Raw genomic sequence first — 17,601 nt, forward strand, 5'->3', positions numbered from 1 at the left:
AGTATCTATATTTGTGCAATTTGGTGTAGCTTGATTTTAAGGTGACTATTGGGCCTTGGCGGAGGTTAAAACTGAACATTTTCATTGTTTTAACTGCTGGAAAAACCGGAATGTTGAAACACAGTGTCAGGTGTTTTGTGTGGATTTTTGTGTGGATCTATTTCCTCCTGATTTCAGTCTTGAGGCTCTGCTCCTCCAACAAGCTGTAGCCTTATATTTACGGGTCGTCGGAGGAATATTGATCTTCTTACATTCACCATGACAACAAATCAGAGCAAAATGTCAAACTAGTCCTTTTATTATGGACATTCTCTGAATGTATCACTTCTTAAGTAAATGTCTAAGAATATTGATTCTTGGAAGACAATGGTGTCCTTTTGTTGGTACAAAACAAATTATGACTCGTATGCACCCTGACTAAAGCATATGGTCTGCCTTCACGATGGGAGCTGTTACTACACCATTATAACCAGTGAAACATATACCTGAGCCTGGACACCACTTTGAATTCAGGGCAGAACTGGGAATACTGGTTCCTCTAGAAACAACCCACAGGAGATTAGATAGACCACACCCTTTTCTTGTGTTACACTGTATCAAGAGGGACGGAGAGGAGACACGCAGCCCATTGTAGCATGAGAGTACACTCCTTCTCTTTCTTACTGACAGAAACACACACGCCCTCTCTGCACGACCAGCAACCCAGATAAATAATGCGGAGGGCTTAACTGAGCGGTGTTCACACTGGCTGTTTACATATTTTAGGCCTCGGGAAGATGTACAAACGAAAAGCAGGGTGGGCCTGACGACAGATTCGAGGCAGCAGGTAGACAGATCTGAGAGGCTGTAGGTTGTCCTGTACACAGCCCCATGAGATCCCAGTTCAGCCATTGATGAATAATTTAGCCCGTCTCCGCGCTCACAGGGAAAGGTGGAGGGGAATCGAGGCTAGGTTTTATGCATGTGACAGCAAACCAGAATATGTGTTTTGACTAAAGTAAAGGCTTCTACATGGAAATCCCTCATACACATGTAGATGCCCCATCTAGCCAACAGCCAATTATAATTTTTGTTTATGTGTTGTGTTGTGTTTTTTTTTTACCTAAACACAAATAAAGGGGGATTTATTTCTTTGAACAAATTCAATTATGAGCAATAAGCTGATCCACAGTTTTCTTACAGCTGCTTTCAGACATGAATTGAACTCTGGACATTCTCTTGTAATTTTTCGGATGGGCTCTATGTATAAAGAAACTGTCATCTTAGATTCAAGAGCTTTTTGAGATAAGGGCTGACACTGGTGTCAATGTACGGTAAATAATGCTCTACCCAGACGCCACACTTCATTTTCCTGTTTGGTCGTGAACACATCTGACCTGAACTCTCTCCTGCTGCGTACTTCATATGTGCAAACTCTGGAATATCCCCCAGGAAATTGGGTTTGGACATTTACGTCTGAAAACAGCCTTTTTAACCCCTTTGCAACTGCGAGATACAACTACAGTCCGCGAATTAAGAGCTGGTAAAGTTAAGAGCAGTGTGTAGAGTGCCTGGTGTGTTTAACAGGTCTATGTCCTTTACCTGTTTCCCTCTGTGTGTTTCATATTTCAAGTGATCCTGGGACCAATGTCTAAAACTGTTTGTTACAGTGTCTTCTTTGTGTTTCAGCTTTAGAGGTTTCTCTTCCCTTTTTTAAAAGAGCTAGCATCTGTGTCAAAGAAAGCAAGTATGTGATCCTGTTCAGTTGCACTTTTGCTCCTCAAGAATGGACCCGTTTAAATGAGAATAATGGCAAAAGATTTACGATGAAGGAAGGGTGTTTTCTCTATCAACTTCCTGACTGTCTGAGAATAACGAGCACCAAGGCAGGGCAATGAGACACAGGCATGAAAACGGATGTATTTGAGATAATAAAGCACATCACGACCAATACAATGTTCTTAATGTCTGGTTGTGTGTTTCTTTTCTAGCGCGTGGCTTTGAAACAGAGGAGCTTTTTGACGAGTACGTGAGGCATGACCCTCAGTCAGGGAAGCTGCTGGCTGCGGTGGTGTTTGAGCACGCTTTCCATGATGATGAACCAATGCCTTTAAAGGTAAAACACACACACACTGACCCACACGTGTCAATTTTTCGGGCGCAGTTGCAGCACATTGTCTGTTGTCTAGTGATTGCTTCAGGGACGCTGCAGAGTCTGTTGTTTCATTCCCCTTATCTGTATTTTGTATTTTATTTTAACAAAAGCATAAACTCATACTGTGTACGCTCAACTAATACTTAATCAGACAACGTGTTTTCAGAAACTCTATTTGTTTACATGTACATTCAGCTGGTGCCTTAGCTATAGAGTGAACATCTTAGACCAAACCTGGTCAAAGAAGATACGACGGGATTATCTGCTTTCAATATACATGAAGTAGAATGAAGTTAGAGTTGAAACCTCTCCTCCGGCCTAGCAGGAATAACAGAGGATGTGATCCCACATGGCGAAAGCTTTATCTGGGTGTTAGGGGGATCTGACGGACTTAATAGATTTGAAGGCGTCACACTGCCACAGCTCACAGCAGGATGGAGTTACTCCCACTTTTAAAGGTGAATCTTTTCCCTGTATGTATTCAATTCAGCCTCATCGTCCATGTCGAGGGACGTATTGAACCGTAACTATGAAAAGAAAAAGTGGGAGAGAACAATAATAAAACATCAGATAAAAGCAAATTGCTTTTCCTCACTCTTCTGTTTGTTCCAGTCATATATAGATCAGTCAGCTACTTATCATAGCTTTAATAATCAAAGCTGAGAAGAAAGAGGAGCCAAAGTCTTTGTCTCCTTGTAATTATTTGGATACAAGTCAGTATGACTATGATCATTCACTGAGCAACCGAGATAATCTGCGATAAAACATATTTTATTATTTGTCCCTTCTTTTCCATGTCATATTTATGTTTATTTCAATGTTAAGGGATCGGTAAAGACAAGCCAAGTGCATGTACCGATGTGTATATATATATATATATATATATCGTCTTACGCTTATCCCAGATCAGCTGACTGAGGCAGCTGGCTAAGTAGGACATCCATCTCCCCAGACATCCTCTCCAGCTCTTCCTGAGATGTTCCCAGGCCAAATGGGATATGAAGTCCCACCAGCAAGTTCTGTCTCTTACGTGTGGTCACCTCCCAATTGGACATGCCCAGTAAACCCCCAATAAAAGGCACAGAGAAGGCAACCTGATTAGATCCTCTAACCTCTACAACTGTCCGCTCTTCAACAAGAAGACTTTCTCCCTGCAGGGGATTTGTGGCTGTTGTGACTGTGTCTGTGTAGAGAATCTACTGTTGTATTGTGCATGTGTGAAAAGCAAACTGCAGTTAATCTCCATCGCCAATTCTCTAGATTTTACCCGCAAGTCACGTCAGAAAACGTCCTCTTTTTCCTCTCTCTCACACAGGTGCGCTACCACCTGCGGTTCTCCTTCACCCCGCGCAATGCCCCAATCAAGGAGAAGTCCGAGCTGAACCCGAACAGTGACCTGGACTGGCACACACACCGTCTCTTTCCCCTCTTTCTAATGCCAGGGCCGAGAGAGCAGCACGACAGTGATGGGGGCACGCCAGGTAGGACCCTCCGTACCGCCCCCCTTCTCTCTGACCTTCCCTATCTTCTTTGTCTGTCTTTTTCACTTTTTCTCTCTTCCTTGTCTGCGGTTGACAGGCACCAACATGTCCTCAGAAGGGAATTTAAATGTTCAATATATAAAGGCCTCGTATTTCTTTCAAATAAGAATTAGTCCTAAACATTGTATGTTTATGCTTGGACAGAGACTGTGATTCATGAAAAGCTCTTCATTTCCTACTATCTCTTTTTCTCTCTCTCGCCCTCGCCCTCTCTCTCTCGCCCTCTCTTTGGGCTCTGTTTCCACGGCAACCGTCTGTGGCCCGATCAGGTTACAGCTCGGCCTTTCATCATCTGTGAGCCATTTGTTAGGCGTCAGGCACCGTTCAGGTGACATGGCACGCTCTTAAACTTAGTCCTCTAATGCAATGGATATGTCAGGTTTAAATTATGTGATTATGATTAACCGGGGATAACAGGGCCACACTGCTCTGTTTGCACCAAGAAGCCTTGCACAGCAGGGGATCCCGGATCCCTGGATTCGCAGAGAACAAGTCGGTGGGGGGGCGGGGGGGGGGGGGGGGGTTGACGAGCTGAAGTCGTCACAGCAGCATTATATACAACAACAAGCTTTTTGGATCTCATGAATATGAATGTCCAACTTCCAAATGCAGCATCACTCACCACTGCAGCTCCACTTTTCTACCGATTTTAATGTTGAGCTCTGGAGAGAATATGGGACTTTATGGAACAAGGTCATGTAGAAAGTGGGTTTGCTCCACGAGAAAATCCTTGGAACCCTGGTACAGTTTCTACAAATTGAATAACTGCTCTTTTATTTTTTTAAGGTTACAATCGAGAGGGCTTCCTGGCGGTGCAGCATGCAGTGGACAGAGCCATCATGCATTCTTACAACAGCACTGCTGCTGCCCCTCTGCTGGGGCAGGTCAGAGTGGTCCTGTCACGGTTTCCGTATCCTGCCTTTATATACGACGTCTTCATCCTGGCCATTCAGAACCAACTGCCCCTACTTATGGTGCTCAGCTTCACGTACACATCCCTCAACATCGTACGATCCGTCGTGCAGGAAAAGGAAAGGAAGCTCAAGGTGTGTTTCTGTGTCTCTGTGTGGGCTGCTCAGACAATTAGCAATAGAGATAGAGCCAGCCAGTCTGATCCTGTGTCTCGTGCATTTCAGGAGTACATGAGGATGATGGGTCTCAGCAACTGGCTCCACTGGAGTGCCTGGTTCCTCCTGTTCTTCCTCTTCCTCTCCATTTCCATCTTTTTTTTTACCCTGCTGCTCTGTATCAAGGTGAGTTTGTTTGACAGATTGTCAGATCAGTTAACACAATATTTCCAACATGTAATGCCTTTGCCACATATTTAAGCAAAGGAATAGGAACTGCAATAAAATGTCACTATTCACAGTAGAGTCCAACTGATAAGGATTTGGAGGGAGTAAAAATTCCTATTGGGGTCATTCCTTCAAAGTCCTAATGACAATTCAATGAAATCATCGATCTTTTTTTACAAGATATACACGATGGTTTACATTTGTACCATGAACTGTTGTACAAAACAAATAAAAATGTTTGTTGTAAACATAAATGCACTTCTTTTCTGCATTGTTTATTTTGTTAAAAGTTAATATTGCCGTATGTTGGCAAACATGAATTATCGAAATGAAATATCGGCTTCAGTACTGTTGATCAGTAGCTCAATGTCTTGGTTCAGAGGCAGTAAACATGTGAGCGATAACTGAGCGCTGGATCTGAATGTGTCGTTTCAGGTGAGCCCTAACGGCGCAGTGCTGAACTACAGTGACCCCACGCTGGTCTTTGTCTTCCTGCTCGCATTCACTGTGGCCACCATCAACTTCAGCTTCATGATCAGTGCCTTCTTCTCACGAGGTGTGTGTTTCTGTGTCCGCCCGCCCTTTCCTCGCGTCTTTGTGCTTTGCACCGTGTGTGTGGTCAAATGCCTTTTTCCCTTCCACTGTTAAACTTCAGGAGCAGCAGGCTGAAATGTTCTGTGCGTGCAACAGTGCGTGGTCTCTCAGATGTAGGTCAAAGTGTTTGTTTTCAGCTTTTCTCTGATCCAAAGCATAAAAGCAGCCACAAAAGGCTCTTGAGCTACAAAAACAAAACTCCTACACAAAGTTATATGGTAAGTATTGTTATTAACCCTCTGGAGTTAAATCAGGTTGAAGTTTCTTGTTTGTTTTTGGGTCCAAAGTCTTGATAAACTATGTCAAAGCAAAAAAAATGTTGTCTGGCGATATAGGCAATTTGGTGCTGAAAAAAGATACCGAACATAGGAAAGGCTGTTTTTAATGTGACATAGTATCAACATAAAGGCAAAAATAAGCCAAGACTCCTCACGGTTAACTACATAATGGCCCTCTATGTTTGGGTATATATTTGATCAATGTTAGCCAATCCAGGCAGCACATTGAGTAAGGTGCCATGTCTTGGTGAAGAGAAATGCATTGTTAACAAGATATCTGAAGTTCTTAGTGGTTTCCACCTCTGTCTCAGTGTTATCACAATTCCTCTCCTTCTTTGCGCATTTTACTCTTCCAGAGCTTCTCGTTCAAAACTGCAGCACCCACTTCCAAAGCCGCTCGGATTGCACTTGCTTGCTAGGCTCTTGCAAAAGAGCCAAGGGCTTATTTGGCAACAGCAAGTAGGATTACGTACAATCGTGATTGGTTATGATTTAAGCTTTAAAAGCCTTTTGGTCTGTAGGGGCAGAGCAGAAGAGAAAAGCTAAAGTTTTACAATGAGGTGTTTAAGTTCTCTCTCCATTAATTCTAAGGTAGTTGTGTCCTGTTGTGCCCAGGCTGTTTTCCTTTATTGCTTGGACAGAATGTGGCTTAGTCCCTCTAGTGTCATTTTTATGATTGGGCGCTGGCGACAGACATAGCCAGAGGCATTATGGGTGCTGGAGGTCCGGCAGTCCTTTTGTCCCACTGTTGTGAATATAATGTTTCAGGAATGTTGGGAGAATTTCTTGGTATAAAGGTTTACTTGGGCTCATTGATAAACTGATTTGACTTTGGTAGTAGCAGGTCAAGGTCACTGTGACCTCACAAAACACGTTCTTTGCCACATTAATATAAACAACTACAGAATGCTGTGAAGAAATTCCTTCAAATTTGGCACAAATATTCACTTTGCCTAAAGGAGCTTTTGGTAGATTTTTGCATAATTCAGGAATTCATATAAAATAATAAAATAAAAATATACTTACTACCTCTTTATTAATACCATCTTACTGTCTTTACCACATATAAAGAAAATTCGTCTGTTCAGACATGTGTATAAAATTAAACTTGACTTCCTTTCTTTTTCCTTCTGCTACTTTTAGCCTGATTAATTGTCCAACTGTAAATCATTGAATCAGTACCATTTAACCGAGTGGACTAAAGAAGCAAATGAATCCATTTAATAATGTTCTTTTCTCTGTGACACCTCAAAGAGATATGAAGCGGCTAAAACACAAAGATCGTTGCTATTGAAGCCCGACTCTGTTTTTCTTATAAATGATGATGGAAGAGGAAAGTAGGGCTTTTACAGAAAATAGGCCAAACCAACTGAAAGGACCCTTAAGTGCCTTCAGTGGACTATTTCTTTCTGGCTGTGTTGGTGTGTGCAGCTGTCTGACATATCTCCCACCATACCCTACTCTTTAGAAACAGATAATGGGTCTTGATCAATGGTCCAGAAAGGCTAAAAAAAATGTCACGTTGTCTGCCACAAGCACCTCCATCATGCTGCACAGAAATGGAAGTAGAAACACCTTTCAAAATCTCTCCTTCTTCCCGTTCACCACACTCGCCCTTTTCCTGAATTTCTCCCCCATCCTTCCTTTGTCCTCTCAGTAGCTCTCACAAAATCCGTCTGTCACTCAAAAAAATAGATTTTACAGCAAAATATATATTTTCTCACATGTAAATGTATCTCTCTCAGCTCTTAAAATCCATGTGTGGAGCTCATCATCTTCATGCTTCATCTGTATGTGTGACAGCAAACATTATCCAGTGTTTCTTTCTTTTTGTGTCTTTTTAGCCAACGTGGCAGCAGCAGCGGGCGGCTTCATCTATTTTCTGAGCTACTTGCCTTATTTGTTCCTGTGGCCACGCTACGACTTACTGAGCCATGCCCAGAAGGTGTCAGCCTGCCTTATCTCCAACGTGGCCATGTCCATGGGTGCTCAGCTCATTGGAATATTCGAAGGCAAAGGTGAGACTTTCTCTCGCGTTTAATACAAATTAATAAAAGATGTTAAACTGCAGCCTGTAAATATGGAGCGATTCTTTGTTCCTCCAAGTCTTTTTAAAAACAGAGTTATCTTTAAGGTTAATCTTGTGTTTCTCGTCCTCCACAGGCACAGGAATCCAGTGGTCTAACCTGTTTAACTCTGTCACGGTGGACGACGACTTCTCCATGGCCCAGGTTATGGCCTTGCTGCTGTTCGACTCTGTGCTTTATGGGCTGGTAGCCTGGTACGTGGAAGCAGTTTTTCCTGGGGAGTATGGAGTGCCTCTACCATTCTACTTCTTTATACTGGTAGGCTGTGCACTAAGCCGCTCACGCATGCATGCACACACATACATTAACTGAGGATGTAACCAAATACAGATGCATTAGTGTAAGCATGGACAGATAATGCAATAAAAACAGATATGGATTCTACAGATAATTGCAAGCAGAAGGTCCTTGAACCACATTGCGTTTGTCCCAGTGTCCCAGTGGCTTTCGTCTTCACAGCAGAGTCACGTCACCGATTCAAACATGAGAAGTAAAATTGAGAAGTGCAACAAAAAAAGAAGGAAGTCATGTGCGATAAAAGAAATTCACCTTAATCACCTTTCCCATTTAATTTTATAGTTAAACTTGTGAGCTTGGATAGTTTGTATTTAACTAGGAATTTACTCACATTTAATAGGTTTGGTCGAGAGATGCAGTTGAAAAGTTGTTTACCCTTGGCATCCCAGGATTTCATTTATTTTTTCGGCTCAGAGACTTTGTTATCAAACGATGAATTCATTTTTCCAGATCTAACAGAAGAAATTTAGATTTGTATCATTCTTTTTTCCCATTTTATTTAATGAAACTTGAATGTAAGGTCAAGGCTGATGTCACCTGTTTAGTCTGCGGTCTGTGATGTAGTGAAGGCGCAGGGGATTGAAAACGAGAGGTCGCAGCTTATCGGCCAGAGGGAATAGTTGGATTCAGCCAAGTACAATAACAGGAAATGTCCGAGTCTTTTCAGCCAACACAAATGTTTACCTTTATAAGAGCTGTGGACCATCACAAAAATGGTGTGCCTTTTACACGTGCACAACAATAAACACTTTCTACCCTATTTCCCAGGATTCAGGAATTAAAGAGACTGCCAGCAGGGTGTGGATAAGATTGTGACACACTTTACTCGGTGTCCATTGTGTGTTTGTGGGTCGTGAGATGCTGTTTCTACAGCTTTGAAAGTGGAGGATTAGCTTTTAGGAAGTGCATCAGGGAGGGAGGTTCAGTCCGGAAACAGTCCTGTGTAGCGTGGAGTGTACGTTAACAATGTTAATGTCGGCCCATTCTCTCTGTCTAGTACTTTTATGACTGGTCTAGTTCCTCAGGCCCCTTTGTAGCATCCTGTAACACCTTGCTTCATTCATATTGTGAGAAATATGCAGTGTGCAAAATAAAATGCACCGATGTGTTGGAAATATATGCTGATATTATGATACCATTTTAACTAAAACCTTTATTTTATCCCTCATCTTTCCTCTGCCTCTGCCTCAATTACTCTCAATCTCCACATCGGCAGCCTTCCTACTGGTGCAGCAGCCCTCGCATGGCTCTCGTGAACGAGAAAGAGGAAGAGGAGGATGCAGAAAAGGCTCTGAAAGGAGAGTTTATAGAGGAAGAACCAGCTGGATTAGTCTCTGGGATCAAGATCAAACACCTTGTTAAGGTGAGCAGCAAAAAAGAACACAGTGGCCCAGAGAGTCAGCATGACCCCTTGCTTAGAGTGGTGCAGGTGGCATAGACGGTCGTAACAAAAATCAATTGCAGCAATTAGACGGTACCTTTATTTCCACTTAGGATGTGCATATGAAGATTTTGGGTTTGTTCTCTCGATAGGAATACCGAGTGGGAAACAAGACGCGTACAGCGGTGCGGGATCTGACGCTGAACATGTTTGAAGGACAGATCTCGGTGCTGCTGGGACACAATGGGGCTGGGAAGACGACGACGCTGTCCATGCTGACAGGTGAGCAGGATATAGAAAAAAGCAATTGTCACACAGATTAGAATAGATGCCACCTACTCAATATTAACCCGTACTTGTGCTTGTGTTTGCAGGTCTGTTTCCTCCCACCAGTGGCAGGGCCTACATCAACGGTTACGATATCTGTCAGGACATGTCCCTGATCCGCCGCAGTTTGGGACTCTGTCCCCAGCACGACGTACTGTTTGATAACCTCACAGTCAGTGAGCACCTGCTTTTCTTCGCACAGGTACTCGCACAATCATGCTCCTATACATGAAACTACTACACAAACCTGCACACCTACTAAACCGTTAAAATGGGGTTCAAATTCTGAGACCACTTTATTAGAGGTTTGTGTCACTATACATTCTCTCAGCTAAATCCTTTGTTGTTCCACACATCATTTCCAAATTATATATTTATTTCATGTTTTTTTTATAGAGACAAAACTCCATTATTATAATGTCTAACCCCCCCCCCCCCCCCCACTACCACTCTTACAAGGAAAAGCTGTACAGGGGATGGATGGATGAATGAGTATTGTAATATTATTTCCATAACTGTTATTGTAGCCTCAGCAGTTTTACTTTACCAAGAGATTCAATTTAGCATTAATTTTCAACATTAGTTTCATTAAGAGGGAGAGGGAGAGCGTGGCCTAGGGGATAGATTTTAGTTTCTGGTTCGAATCCCACTCTTTCCCATCTGCATGCTTTGTGTCCTTGGCAAGATACTGAACCCCTAAATGGCCCCTCATAAATGTTGAGTGTACTGAAAATGTAAGTCGCTTTGGACAAAAGCGTCAGCTAAATGACATGTAATGTAATGTAAAGAGCATTTTTTTCTGTGACTTCCATCTTGGTGTCCTTCCACAGTGGATTATTCTATCAGCGTATTGTAACTTTTCATTTCTTCTAAATACTAAACTTTCCCCCTTTTAGAGCCTGGTAAATGCTGGTGGTTTACTCTATTTGTTCTTGTATCTAGTTGAAAGGCTACTCCAAAGACAAGATTCCAGATGAGGTGGACAGAATCCTCCGTGTCCTGAACCTTGAGGACAAGCGGCACGCTCGCTCCAAGACCCTCTCTGGTGGCATGAAGAGAAAACTCTCTATTGGCATTGCCCTCATTGGAGACTCAAAGGTCATAAGAATTTAACAAGAATTATTCAGCGTCATTCATTTTGTCATATCTCTCCACCTCAATCAACTCCTCTTATCTTTACCCATCTCTAGGTTGTGATGTTAGATGAGCCCACATCGGGTATGGACCCCTCAGCTCGACGTGCCACCTGGGACCTCCTGCAAGGGGAGAAACGGGGTCGCACCATTCTGCTCACCACGCACTTCATGGACGAGGCTGACCTGCTCGGTGACCGAATCATCATCATGGCAGGAGGAGAGCTGCAGTGCTGCGGGTCACCGCTCTTCCTTAAGAACAAATATGGTAAGTGGAGGGGTTATGTCGAAATGGCTGCTGACCATGTCCTTCTCAGAGTTGATTGATTTTAGGAATGGTTGTTAAAAGACAGCTGTGCCTTTTTATAGGAGCTCACACGAATTATAAAAATATATAAATTCTTGTGAACACAATATCAATCATTGGACAAACATTCAGTTGGACTCAAGGATGACTTGATTAGATTCTGGTGGTCATGGTCATGGTGATCCAACGTGTATTATCAGATGTCATTCTTGCTCATGAGATTTGAAAATCTAGTTATGAAGTGGAAACACGTGATCGCCATGACTTATTACAGCAGGCTTATTCCTTTCTTCTGCTCACCAGGTGCTGGCTACCACATGGTGATAGTAAAGGATGCTCTTTGTAACGTGTCCGAGATCACCCGCCTTGTCCACATGTATGTTCCAAACGCCACGCTGGAGAGCAGCGCCGGAGCCGAGCTCTCTTACATTCTGCCCAAAGAAAGCACCAGCAGGTGAGTCCGACTGGTCTTTGTTCCTCCGTTGAGTACTCACAAAAACACAGTGGAAAGAGTGAAGTGGCCTAATGGTTCGAACGGGCACTAACCAGAAATCCCCTCGGCTGAACCATATGACTAAAGGATAATGACTCTGGCTTCTGTGAAAGGAGACAGCGCACTTGAGAATGTCCAGGAATGAATCAGGAAATTTTATAAAATGTATTTCCCCACCTCAGAGTGGCTTTTCTCTTTTTCTCTCTTTCTTCTCTTGGGTATTTTATTATGATATGATTATTCAATGCATTTTGGCAGCTTTAGATTCATCAATACCTTTGCTGAGTGACAACCTTTATTTTCCCGGATTTACTCTTTTGTGAATGACTCCTCAGGTTCGAGCTGCTGTTCGCTGAGCTGGAGATGAACAGAGAGGAACTGGGCATCGCCAGCTACGGAGCCTCTGTCACCACCATGGAAGAAGTTTTCCTCAGGTAGGAGAAATAGCACATGGGAGGTCATGGTGATAATTTTCTTTTATCAGCAGAATCTGACGCTGGGAGTAACCCTCCTACTGCCTGGCAAAGCAATATCAACCATGGACTGACTGATCTGCTATTTAATCAGCTATTTCTCTCATTACCCAGGGTAAGACTTGAGAGAGATGGTGGTAGCGCTTTAACTGTCATGGCTCCTGTGGGATAACCGTCAATCAGTCACGCTATATCTCAGTGTTGTCTTTATAAAGATTATTATTATTATTAATAGAATATTAATATTATAGAGAAGGACAGTTAAACCCTCCGGAGTCTCTCAATTTTAATAAAGTTGTTCTGACTTTCAATCCATCTATTTTTGGAACATTTAAACTGTTTCTATCCCAGATTCATAAAATCCCTTTTCCCCTTTTGTACACAAAACCACATCAACTGAACCTTAGTGTAAATTGGAACAATTTGCAGGTCTCAGTTTCCACATCTCAGTTCCAGCTGCCTGCTGCTTAATGAGCATTTATTTCTGCTTCCCCATTGACTCGCCATGCGTATCTGTGGCAACGAGCGCATCCACTGCAGCCGGCTGACTCTGTACGCCGCTTCACTTGCACGAGTGTATGGCATCGCAACAGGCCTCATTATTTACGGATCACACTGAGAGCCTATCGCTGTGTTTCGGTCGTCTACGCTACACAGCATCACACACATCAAACATGACACACAGAGAAAGCTGCTGTTTCAACTTTTTCTCGTTTAGCTCCCTTCTCGAGTTCAGTACATTGCAGCCGAGAACGTGACTTGTCTTTCAGATGGTAGCATTTCCACAATTTAAAATGGCTTTATTGTTCCAAAACGTCTAAAGAAATATGATGTTGTAGAGCTCAGTTTATTCATATTTAGTTTTTTCATTCCTTAGAATTATAAATGTGCAGATGTTTGCAACTAGGCTCTCAAAGGCACAGTGAATCTGGCAGGATGAGCCTGTCTAATAAAGTTAGATTGGTTAAATGATTATTTAATGATAAGGGCTGGAAATAGTTTTATTTGAAAGCAGCCCTGGTTTGCTATTCTTCTTTTACTAAAAAATAAACAGAGAGAATGGATTTGCACAGCGAGTGTTTCTTGTTAAACAAAACAAAATAAATACAAATAAATCTATCTTTATTCATGTGTATATACATATACAGTTTTTCTAGTCAGTTGCTTCCAAAACTGCAGACTTCATATTCAATTCACCTTTTAATGCTGTTTTCTGTTTGTCAGTGCATAATTGCAGCTTTTTTCTTTATGTGTTCAGAGTGGGAAAGCTGGTAGATTCCAGTTTGGACATCCAGGCTATCCAGCTGCCCGCCCTCCAGTACCAACATGAGAGACGGTCCAATGACTGGACCACAGACGACGCCAGCAGCATCAGCGGCATGACCGATGTCACCGACTTCACAGACAGCGGCACACTCATCTCAGAGGACTGCTCCAACATCAAGCTCAACACGGGGGTGAGATAAAGAGAAACCAAAGGCTTTTTTTATTCTTTTTTTTATATCGTTCTCATGGCTCACATTTCGCTTTCCCTTTTTTCTCCCCCGACGCCAGGTGAGACTCCACCTGCAACAGTTCTATGCCATGTTCCTGAAGAGGGCGCTGTACAGCTGGAGAAACTGGAAGGTGATGGTGGCTCAGTTCCTGGTTCCTTTGGTCTTCACTGTCGTGGCCTTAGTGGTGGCACGCACTTTCCCCAGTCACCAGAGCGCCCCTCAGCTGAGGCTGGCACTCAGCCGCTACGGTCCCACCAGGGTCCCTTTGGCTCTGCCGCTCGGGGCGAGTCCACTGGCTTCTGCTCTGGCAAAGGCATACACTTCACAGCTCCCCGCCCAGCTCGGCCAACTCGTCAACATCACTGGTGAGCCGAGCGAGACCGAGACATGGCTCGTCTGCTCGGTTGAGTGTTTACTGACCACATGTCCTCTTTTCTGTTCCGCTCCCTTCAGACTTCACTGATTACATCCTGACCCAGGCAGGGGAGGAGGGAGGCAGCTTTAATGAGCGCTGTGTGGTGGGTGCAGCCTTCCGTGGCCACAGCAGCCAGTTTACCGAAGCCACGGCCTACTTCAACAACGAGGGCTACCACACACCCGCCACGGCTCTCATGATGGTGGACAACGCTCTGTTCAAACTTATAGCAGGGCCAAACGCTTCCATAGAGATGGGAAATTACCCCATGCCACGCAACCTGTCGGAGGCCGCCCAGGGCCGGCTGACAGAGTGAGTACAGGGGCGTGGTGAACAATTAGACTGATAGTAAAACTATTGTCTCCACCAGGTAGGGTACGATTTGATCTGTCGGACGTGGTTTCTAGCAGGAGGAGGTTAATGAGTGTTAATGGTCGCCTGCCAAGAGTTTCAGCCATTGTTCGTTTTGAAAGTCATGAATTTATATTACGCCCTCTGAGCCATGACATTTCTTTAGCATAGACTGTACGCCACGGGGACTTTCTCTTGTCGGGCTAACCTTGCATGCATTAACTAGGTGTGACAAGAAAAGAGTTAGGAGACAGATTTTCAACACATCGTTGTCTATATGGCCAGACAAGGTTATATATTTCCTACATGAATGTGATTCTGTTAATCATCAGCCAGTTTCCACCTCCTCCTTTCTTCTCTATCCTAACCGTCTGTCTTTTCCCTTCCTCCTGTAAGGGGTAAGACAGGCTTTGCCATCGCCATCAACCTGATGTACGGCATGGCCTCCCTCTCCAGCACCTTCGCCCTGCTGCTCGTCACGGAGTCCGCTATTAAGTCCAAGCACGTGCAGCAGGTCAGCGGCGTCTACCTGTCCAACTTCTGGTTTTCGGCACTGCTCTGGGACCTGTTCAACTACCTGCTGCCCTGTCTCCTCATGTTGGTGAGTTTTGACATCTGATGACGTGCGGGTATTAGTATACTGAGACTGACTGGTTGGAGATTGGCCAGATTTGTCCCGGTTAAAAATACAGTCTGCATAGAACTGATGCTTGAATTGTCCTCGCTCGTGTCTTGACTTGTTTTGTCTTCAGGTGGTGTTCCGGGCGTTTGGAGTAAAGGCCTTCGTAGAGGATAACCACCTGGTGGATGTGTTGCTGCTGCTGTTGCTCTACGGCTGGGGCGTGGTGCCTCTTATGTACCTACTCAGCTTTTTCTTCTCCTCTGCGGCCACCGCCTACACTCGCCTGACCATCTTCAACGTGATCTCTGGCACTGCCACCTTCCTGGCTGTCAACATCATGGCCATCCCAGGTGAGAGGAGACCCTGCTTTCCATCCTAGGTTGACATTGACAAAGTGCCTCAGTGCCTTAGTGGGCACAATGTCACCTTTCCATATAGCTGTTAATCAGATTGAGTCCCAGGAAAAAATAAACTCCTGATTATTCTGTAGTTGTCCAAATATATTTTCAGGTGCTGCCAGTTATTCTTTCATTCTGTCGCACTCACAGGTTCACTCAAACTCACAAATTGGTCTGAATGATTTTCTCTGGCTCGTACCAAACCTCAGACTCTCTACTCGCGCTCCTGCCTGAGCGGTGATAACAGTAATTGTTTGCAGCGTCAGAGATTATTTGGCCCAATGTCCTTTTCTGCAGTAAAAACAGTGCGAGACACTTTCGAGTCGTTAACAGGAATTTATTTCCTCTGTGACACATTAGATGAGCTCTTAAAAGCACATATAAATAAACTAAGCTAACTAAGCAATGCTTTAGGATGACTAACTCAGAAGGTGCCGAAAGATGCACTATAAACAAACATGCTAGCTTTGCATGTTAAGACAAATCATAATCTATAATCACTATATTCCATAATCAATACTCTGTAGGTCGCGCCGCTAATGTTGTGAATGTTAACATTTATGGCCCTCAACTTAAATAGGACCCTTACTTTTTCAAATGTATTTTCCATTATAAATCAACTGCTTATACTCAGGATAGATTTAAGGGTTGGGAAAGTAGGTTTTTTTATTTGCTAATTACATCTCGAGTTGAAAGGGAAACAACACGGTTTCCCTCCTCTAATACAACCTGCTTTTTATATGGATATGAAGCCAGTGAGGGATCATGTTCTCGAGGCCTGTGTGGAGAGAAGTTGAGTTTTTGAAATGACACTGAGGAGACGTCTGACTCCACAGGTTAAAAAAATTGGAAACATAAGGAAAAAAATAGGTAAGAAAATAAAAGATTCCTGATCATTCCTGTTCATTGCTGCATCATGATTTCTTCCTCCAGAGTTGAAACTGCAGCACCTGTCACACCTGCTGGATAAGGTGTTCCTGATCTTCCCAAACTACTGCCTCGGAATGTCCTTCAGCCAGTTCTACCAGAACTACGAATTCCTCTCTTTTTGTACGTCCAGCTTTGTTAGCGAGGCGATCTGCAAACACTACAGTAAGGACAACGATGATTTTTCGTCAGATAATTAAAAAAAAATCGGATGTAATACCAAAAAAGGTCTTTTGCACAGATTCTGCATGATTGTGCTCGTAATCAAATTGACTAAACGTTTCCTCTGGTTTTAGACGTCACATACCAGACAAACTACTTCTCCATGTCGGAGCCTGGTGTGGGACGCTTTCTCGTGGCCTTTTCGATTCAGGGAGTGGTCTTCTTCATTCTGCTGTTTACCATCGAGCTGCAGTTTGTCCGCACACTCTGGAGAATCGTCAACTCCCTGGGCAGACGGCACAAGCAGGTAGATGAGTCGCGGGAGCACAGCCCAGTGTTTGTGTGTGTTCGATTATTCCTCTGATGAAACTGGAAGGTTTTAACAAGCAGCCTGCACAGTGATGGATCTCCCCGGGGATATTAGGTGATTACATTCAGACTGAGCAGAGCAAAATCCCTGGAGACAACTGGAGTAGTGATTGTAGAGCCACATAGTAAATAGTGTCTGGTCATGCAGATATAATAAAACGTTTAAAAAAAAAGAAATAGATATTTTAAATCATATTAGAAACATTAAATCATAATAGGCTGAATTCCAGGTCATAAGGTTGAAGATTTAATAACACAGACCCCCCTTATTGTGTAATTGAATTAATCGTGCCTAATCTCCTTCATGAGTCTGCTAGAGCATTTTTATACTGTATGTACTGTTGTCCCTTGTTACCTCGTCCAAGGAGTTCCTGTTTCCCCCCGTGTTTGTTAGTTAGCAGTATTGAAAATCTACTTGTTGGAAGGATGTGGTTTGGGTCAGGAAAGAAGCGACTGAATTTTGGTGTGGATCCAGGTCTTTGTCATTGTGAGACAGGTTTTTTATAAAAACATTTTAATAG

The 17,601-nt window shown here is 43.4% G+C and overlaps 1 protein-coding gene across 1 annotated transcript in view; it reads left to right on the plus strand.

Annotated features, from left to right (window-relative positions):
* abca3b (ATP-binding cassette, sub-family A (ABC1), member 3b) overlaps positions 1-17,601 on the plus strand; it is a 28,483-nt gene that overhangs the window by 5,699 nt on the left and 5,183 nt on the right. Inside the window, exons 4-24 of the mRNA XM_062407207.1 lie at positions 1,971-2,095; positions 3,450-3,615; positions 4,462-4,721; positions 4,812-4,928; positions 5,406-5,526; positions 7,687-7,860; positions 8,006-8,187; positions 9,443-9,589; positions 9,760-9,889; positions 9,982-10,136; positions 10,877-11,032; positions 11,125-11,335; positions 11,678-11,828; positions 12,203-12,301; positions 13,599-13,797; positions 13,895-14,201; positions 14,290-14,563; positions 14,999-15,203; positions 15,355-15,574; positions 16,556-16,714; positions 16,846-17,018. Of these exons, the coding sequence (XP_062263191.1) occupies positions 1,971-2,095; positions 3,450-3,615; positions 4,462-4,721; positions 4,812-4,928; positions 5,406-5,526; positions 7,687-7,860; positions 8,006-8,187; positions 9,443-9,589; positions 9,760-9,889; positions 9,982-10,136; positions 10,877-11,032; positions 11,125-11,335; positions 11,678-11,828; positions 12,203-12,301; positions 13,599-13,797; positions 13,895-14,201; positions 14,290-14,563; positions 14,999-15,203; positions 15,355-15,574; positions 16,556-16,714; positions 16,846-17,018 (3,731 nt within the window). The remainder of the gene's footprint in view (positions 1-1,970; positions 2,096-3,449; positions 3,616-4,461; positions 4,722-4,811; positions 4,929-5,405; positions 5,527-7,686; positions 7,861-8,005; positions 8,188-9,442; positions 9,590-9,759; positions 9,890-9,981; positions 10,137-10,876; positions 11,033-11,124; positions 11,336-11,677; positions 11,829-12,202; positions 12,302-13,598; positions 13,798-13,894; positions 14,202-14,289; positions 14,564-14,998; positions 15,204-15,354; positions 15,575-16,555; positions 16,715-16,845; positions 17,019-17,601) is intronic.

This window comes from Platichthys flesus, chromosome 16, assembly GCF_949316205.1.
Source record: "Platichthys flesus chromosome 16, fPlaFle2.1, whole genome shotgun sequence".
Taxonomy (NCBI): domain Eukaryota; kingdom Metazoa; phylum Chordata; class Actinopteri; order Pleuronectiformes; family Pleuronectidae; genus Platichthys; species Platichthys flesus.